The 7,500-nt window shown below is 48.0% G+C and overlaps 1 protein-coding gene across 1 annotated transcript in view; it reads right to left on the reverse strand.

Moving 5' to 3' along the window:
* The window catches only part of LOC122254623 (uncharacterized), a 159,671-nt gene that overhangs the window by 496 nt on the left and 151,675 nt on the right, over positions 1-7,500 (reverse strand). Inside the window, exons 5-7 of the mRNA XM_086533921.1 lie at positions 5,402-6,342; positions 5,109-5,345; positions 2,299-2,481 (exon numbers count right to left, since the gene is read on the reverse strand). Coding sequence (XP_086390047.1) covers positions 2,299-2,481; positions 5,109-5,345; positions 5,402-6,342 — 1,361 coding nt within the window. The remainder of the gene's footprint in view (positions 1-2,298; positions 2,482-5,108; positions 5,346-5,401; positions 6,343-7,500) is intronic.

A 7,500-nucleotide genomic window follows, 5' to 3' on the forward strand; every position in this document is an offset into this window, starting at 1 on the left:
GAAATTACGAGAGAAACAAAGTATGAAGCGAAGAGAAAGGGAATGGGAAATGGAAGGAGGGAAGAAGGAAAGGGGAAAGAAGGAAGGAGGGAGGGAGGAAGGGAAGAAAAGAGGGAGAGAGGAGAGGGAGGGAAGGACAGATGAAGGAAGGAAAGAAGAGAGAGAGAGAGAGAGAGAGAGAGAGAGAGAGAGAGAGAGAGAGAGAGAGAGAGAGAGAGAGAGAGAGAGAGAGAGAGAGAGAGAGAGAGAGAGAGCGTAGAGGGAAAAACGAGGCAAAAGGTCAGAATGTCACCACGACGGCTCGGCACGTATGCACGCACGCACATACAAAGCACCCGACAGCCCGAAGGCACAGGTGATATTGCACATTGAGTCTACTGCAGTGCGTGCGTGCGTGCGTGCGTGCGAGCGAGCGTCCATGAATCAATATGGGTACGTATTTATTATTATGGTCATCATCATCATCATCATCATCATCATCATCATCATCACCACCACCACCATCATCACTGTCACCACTAACACCACGATCATATTCAGCTTCTATAACATAATTCCAGTCATCTTCGTAAATACATACATCCATATACCAATCAATTCATCTATACATCTGTGAGCACGTCCACAGCTTTCTATTCGTTTCCTCTTCCCTCCTCCTCCTCCTCCTCCTCCTCCTCCTCCTCCTCCTCCTCCTCCTCCTCCTCCTCCTCCTCCTCCTCCTCCTAACAACACTATTCTCCCTCGGTGCCACTCGCTATGGTGCCACTCGGTATGGTGCCACCCAAACACAAACACGCATCACCTCAGAAAGAGTTCTAAGGCACTGCTATCCTTCCCCTTGGCTTTGAAACCCTTCCTCCTCTTTGCAATAGTATCGTTTTCGATGGCACTGCTATCTTTCCCGTTGGCACTATCCTTCCTGTTGACACTGTTGACTTTCCTGTTGCCACGACTATCCTTCTTGTTGGTAATGGCATCCTTTTTGCCTGAACTAGTGTCGTTCCTGGTGGCACTGGTATCATTGCTGCTGGCACTGATTTCCTTCCTAGTGAAACCGATAGCAATCCTATCGTTCCTGAGGGCACTGTTACCTTTAATTTTAGGCACTGCTAATCTCCCTGTTGACACTAATATCTTATCTGATAGCAAGAGTATCCTTCAAGGTGGCACCAATATCCTTTTTGATGGAACTGGCATCGTTTTAATTGGCGCCGGTGCTCCTTCCTGTTGAAGCTGCCATCACGTCTGTTGGCACTCTTACTTTCACAACCCGCTCCTCGCGTCCGGGCTTTTTATAATGGGTGAGAACCCTCCCTGCCTGTTCCTCTTGCGTTCTCAATCGCGCTCAAATGACGTCTTCTATTTTGCTACCATGATATACTAATGATGTGATAGGAAATAATATATATATATATATATATATATATATATATATATATATATATATATATATATATATATATATATATATATATATATATACACATATATAAACAATAATATGAAAGCAAACAACACACAACAATCAACACACAAAGCCTGTCAAAGCAAGTCACAAACACACCCTGCCTGCCAAAGCAACTGAAAAAGAAAACTCCTTGCTTCGGTTGCAAAGAAAATGCTCCCTCACGCGACCCCTCGCCTCAAAAGCCGCTTGCAAATGAAAGCAGAATGGATCCGCACGCGTGAGACTCTAGCTAATTGAATCGCTCGTATCTCGAGTTTGATTTAATTGCGCATTTTGAGTGTGAAAACAATGGTAGACGAATAAAACAAACAAACGGAAAATAATAATAATGATAATGGCAAGGATAATGATATTTATGAAAATACTAACAATAATAATGAAAATAATAATAATCACAATCATTATCATTTTTTCGTTATTATTTATGTTATTATTACCATTATTACCGTTATTATTTCTATTACCATTATCATTATTTGCAACATTATCAGTAATGTTACATTGACTATTATTATTATTATTATTATTATCATTACTACTATTGTATAGTATTTTATCATATCAAAATAACAATAACATATCATATAATTATTACAATAATAATAAAAACGATTATATTATTATTTTTACCATTGTTAGTATGGTTAGTTAACCAATGACAAAATTGAAGATGAAGATAAAGCTGGCGGTAATGCTGGTGAAGTTGAAGTTGAAGTTGAAGTTGAAGTTAAAGGCGAAAGTGAAGGTGAAAGTGACAGCAATGGTGATGGAGTTAATAATTCACAATAAACCCACCCTCCACGCCCACCCCGCCCAAAGAACCCACTCACCTGGGGCTGAGGATATCCTTGGCCTTCGTGCCGTATCGACTCTGCAGGACCGACGACCACGCATCCTGCTCGCTCACCAGTCCCTTTCCTCCTCCTCCTCCTCCTCCTCCTCCTCGGCCTTCCTCCTCCCTCTCCTTCGTCGCCGCTGCCGCCTCCTCGCTCGGCTCCGCGCCTCTCGGAGATCTGCCGAAGGACCCGCGCCTTTCTTACTGGTTTGCTTTCAACCATTCATATAAATACAAACAGAAGCATAAACACACTGTGTGCGCGTACGTATGCGTGAGCGTGTGAGCGTGTGCGTGTGTGCGTGCTTGCAAGATTCACAGTCTATGCACTGTGTAAGCTCAAGCTGTGGCTCCGTATGCTATGTGACGTCATTACTGAGAATCCTGTGTGCGTGTGCGTGTGCGTTTACTCAAATTTCCCTCGGCTATGGCCCATCGCCTCATACCCCCCCCACCCTTAAGGAGAGACAACATTGCAGTCCATTATCTCCAATCTGATGTATGACAGCACAGCCTTGACTGCTGCTATGTAGTCATCAGCTGAAGTCGCATTCACATCTCGCCGAGTGTAGAGGTTCCTTACTTACTTAGCGTTATTCTATATGCTTATGTGTAATCGGTTTCGACCACACGCCTTACCGCGCACGATCACTAACCGAAAGTGCTGACTAGTGGGTCTTGCCACTACCAAACTCGGTGTCCACCAGGGGTTGTGGCAGGAGGCGGCAGAGTGGTGTAAGTGGGAGTGGGTAATGTGGTTGAGCTGAGGTGGTGGTGCACGTGGCCTGGATCTATGCGTGGTTGGATATGAGGGGGGTGGGGGAAAAGAGGGCGCAGGGAGCCGCGCTTAAGACGTGGAGGGAGGAAAGGACAACGAGGGGCGGGCAGGGAAGCGAGGGGAATAGGGAGAGGGAGAGAAGTGAGATGCTTGGGTGGGAGAGAGAGGGAGCAGGGAGAGAATGCGCAACGTGGGAGAGAAGCTTAGGAGGAGGACGTGAGAATGCAAGAAATGAAGAGGGGCGGGAGTGGGGAGAGGGAGAGGCGAGGGGAGTGGGAGGGGGTGGGGGTGTGGGGAGGGCAGCGCGTGGAGAGGGAGAGAAGAAAGGATGAGAGAAAACGAAGAGGATGGAATGAGAGATAGTATGTGAGAGACGAGAGAGAGATAGAGAAAGCCTGTTCGAGCGAGAGAGCAGAGAGAGAGGAGAGAGAGAGAGAAGCAGAGAGAGAGAGAGAGTAGAGAGAGACGAGAAGACGAAGGGAAAGTCTTGATGACGCGAGAGAGGCCGAGTATGTGAGAGTAGAGAGAGAGAGAAGTCTAGGCGAGTATGGTGAGAGAGAGAGAGCGAGAGAGAGAGGTGAGTCTGTGAGAGAGAGCCGGGAGGTACACTGAGGGCGTATGTTGGAGGAGAGAGAGAGGGAGTACTGTGCGAGAGAGAGAGTAGGGAGCTATTGTGAGAGCAGAGAGAGGGGCAGGGATAGAGAGAGAGAGAAGAGAAGGGAGTATGAGAAGAGTGGGGATGGGAGAGAGAGTGGAGTTAATGAGAGAGGGAGGATGAGAGAGAGAGAGAGGAGGGAGCTCCATAGAAGAGAGAGAAGCAGAGGGAGTATGCGAGAGAGAGCAGGGAGTATGTGAGAGCAGCTAGTGGAGTCCATGAGAGAGCGAGGGATTATAAGAGAGAGGGATATAGATATAGATATAGAGATTAGAGATAGAGGGATATAGATCATAGACGATAGAGACTGAGGGATATAGATAGATTAGATATATGATATAGATATAGATATAGATTATAGATATTGAGGAGATATTAGATGTACGATGTGAATGTATGAGTGTAGATGATAGGAATTGTAGACTGTAGACTGTATGATTGTAAGAATGTAGAGGTTAGATGATAGATGATAGGATGTCGATTAATAGATATAGATAATAGATATAGATTAGATATAGAATATAGGATCCGTAGATATGAGATAGAGATAATAGCATATAATAGATATAGATATCGGATATATATGATAGAGAGATAGAGAGATCGAGCGATAGAGAGAGATAGAGGTAGGGATAGAGAGATAGAGACGAGAATAGAGAGAACTTAGAGAGCTAGAGAGCATAGAGAGATCAGAGAAGAGAGAGAGAGAGATTAGATAGCGAACAGGGTAGAGAGAGGTGTATAGAGCAGGTAGTAGCGGGTTAGAGCAGAGGTAAGAGAAGAGGTAGAAGAGAGGTCGAGAGATGTAGAGAGATGTAGAGAGGGTACAGAGAGTTGAGAGCAGGTAGATAGTAGGTAGAGAAGTAGGTAGAGACAGAGCGGGTAAGAGAGTAGAGTAGAGAGGAGGTCGAAGAGCAGGTAGACGAGACGGTAGAGAGAGATGGCAGAGTAGCATAGCAAGAGCATACGAGATGGAGAGAGTAAGAGAGAGTTAGAGAGAGATAGAGAGAGAATAGAGAGAGAAGAAAGAGAAGAAGCCCAGAGTAGAGGAGCCGAAAGAGAGAGAGAGCAGAGAGAGATGAGAGAGAGAGAGATGTGTGTGTGTGTGTGTGTGTGTGTGTGTGTGTGTGTGTGTGTGTGTGTGTGTGTGTGTGTGTGTGTGTAGTTGTGCGTGCGCGTGTGCGTGTGCGTGTGCGTCTTTGTCTTTTTGTCTGTGTCTCTGGCTGAAAATCTCTCTCTCTATCTTTCTCGTTCTCGTTCTCGTTCTCGTTCTCGTTCTCGTTCTCGTTCTCGTTCTCGTTCTCGTTCTCGTTCTCGTTCTCGTTCTCTTTCTCTCTCACGCAATTCTGATATGAAGCTCCACGAGCCTTACCTGAGATCGGACTTGGACGAATGGAGGCCTCTGCCGTCGGCCTTGGAGGGCGAGGGTGGGCGCGGCTCCCACTCGGCGGCCTTGGAGGGCGAGGTGGGTCTGTGGTCGGGCTTGGAGGGCGACCCCGTGGGCGAGGAGCGGCTCTTGGAGAAGGACTGGAACCAGTTCTTGTGCCGCGCGATCAGCTCCTGGTGCTGCTCGTGCGTCGCGGTTTTTGTCGTCAGACACGGTTGTATTCTGTCTCTGTCGACTAGGGAACCAAGAGACCAACAAGCAGTGACTAAGGATCCGACCTTCGGTCCAGGCTCTCGGGCTTGGCCGGCTTCTCGGGCTTGTCGGGCCTCGGGGCGCGCCGCAGCTCCGCCGTCAGGTCCGACTTGAAGGTCTCGGGGCGGGCGGGCGCGGTGCCGGAGGAGTTGGTGCCGGGGGCCTCGGGGTGGAGCGGCGCCGTCGTCCGGCCTCCTCCGGCGGAAGGCGGCCAGCGGCGCGGCGTGGGCTCGGACTCCGTGCTCGAGGTGGAGAGGGAACGGCTGGAGGACGAGCCGGGGCGCCGCAGCCCCGCCATGCCGCCCACCAGCTCTCCCCCCGGCCCCGCCCCTCCCCCGGGCCCGCCCCCACCGCTGTCCTGGTCGCTGTGGTGGGCGTGGCCGTTGGTGCGGGCGGGGCTAGGCGAGCCCGAGCGGGAGGATGAAGTGGAGGCGCCGCCGAGGGACCGCGCGGGGGAGAGCGACTCGCCGCGGCCCACTCGGGAGCCGATTCCCCCGGGGCGCTCCTCACTGCCGCTCCTGCGCCCGAAGTGGTGCGTGCCGGCGCCCGCGCGGCCCACGCCCGCTCTCTTGGTTTCGCCCTCGCCCTTGTCTTGCGCCCTGGCCTGCCCCGCGCCCACCTTGCCCCCGAAGGCGGCGGGAGGGGGCACTCTGGCGGAGAGCGCGGCTACCGAGGGCGCGGCGCGCGGCGGCTGCGAGACGCCGCCCTCGCTCTGCCCCATCTTCTCGAAGAGCGCGCGGGCCGTGTTGAAGCGGGCCAGGTGCGACTCCGTGCGGACCACCGTGGCGTGCTGGGGCCCGCTGGGCTCAGGGGCGGCGCTGGGGGCCGCGTCATCGTTCTCCGCGACCCCGCGCACTCCCCCGCCCCCGCCGCCCCCGCCCCCTCCGCCGCCGCCGCCCTGGAACATCCCCGCTATCTTGGACACCTTGGAGGCGGAGGCTCGACCCCGGCCTTCCTCCACCACACCCTGGAACGACAGAGACAGAGCGTTAGACATAGACGTAGACAGAGTTACATACGAAGAGACTTACGAGCACTGCAAAACCCTGTTTACATATTCCAGCAGTTAAATTATACGGATATTGCATTTGCACATATTCATATGATAAAAATGACACTATGATCATTAATTGTGTGTGTGTGTGTGTGTTCTTATTTTCATCATCATTTTTTTGCATTATTCCATTAAAAGGGATAAGAACAATAAGAACAACAGCAATGACAATAGTAATAACAAAAAAAGGACTGATAATAACAATAACAATAATAACATTAATAATAATAATAATAATAATAATAATAATAATAATAATAATAATAACAATAACAATAACAATAACAATAACAATAACAATAACAATAACAATAATAATAATAATAATAATAATAATAATAATAATAATAATAATAATAATAATAATAATAATAATAATAATAATAATAATAATAATGACGATAACAATAACAAAAAATCAAATAATCATTATAGCAATAGCATTACCAATGATAAAAGTAGTAGTAGTACTACTTCTTTTTTGTTGTTGTTGTTATTTTTATTATTATTATCATTACTATTGGTTGTTGTAAGCGATACCTCAGAAGCAATAATCTTATATAATATAGTTTCCCCTTAAATATCGGCCATGGGTAGTGAAATATGGTGTGCCATTGCCGTAGAGTGGCGACAGTTCAACGACCTTGCGAAAATACCATCTGGACAAAACAGCGAGAGCTGGAGACTTCAACGGGTAGTGAAGGGAAAGGGGTATGGTCTCTTTGCGGTCTCTCTTTCTACCGCGTAACTAGATTATTTTAAAACCTTAATTAGACTTTCACAGCACACTCGGGATTGATAATATATGTTGTACTGACAATCGGACAGAAGAACCGACATTGCAAAAAAAAGAAAACAACAAAACAACCAAAACAAAATCAATATGTCAAAATAAAATAATAACTCATTATCTTGGTGTCCTGATAATCATCACCAATGCTATTATCATCACAATAATTACTGGTGAACCTCCCTTTCCCTTCCTCACTGTTTTCGTCATCGTCTTCTTTTGTCCATCCTTTCACTTTGTCTCTTCTTTCCCCCTCCTTCGCACTTTCTTCCTTTCTTTCT

The sequence above is a fragment of the Penaeus japonicus genome, unplaced genomic scaffold, assembly GCF_977035675.1.
Source record: "Penaeus japonicus unplaced genomic scaffold, GWHDUDI00000001_assembly GWHDUDI00000040, whole genome shotgun sequence".
In the NCBI taxonomy this organism is placed as follows: domain Eukaryota; kingdom Metazoa; phylum Arthropoda; class Malacostraca; order Decapoda; family Penaeidae; genus Penaeus; species Penaeus japonicus.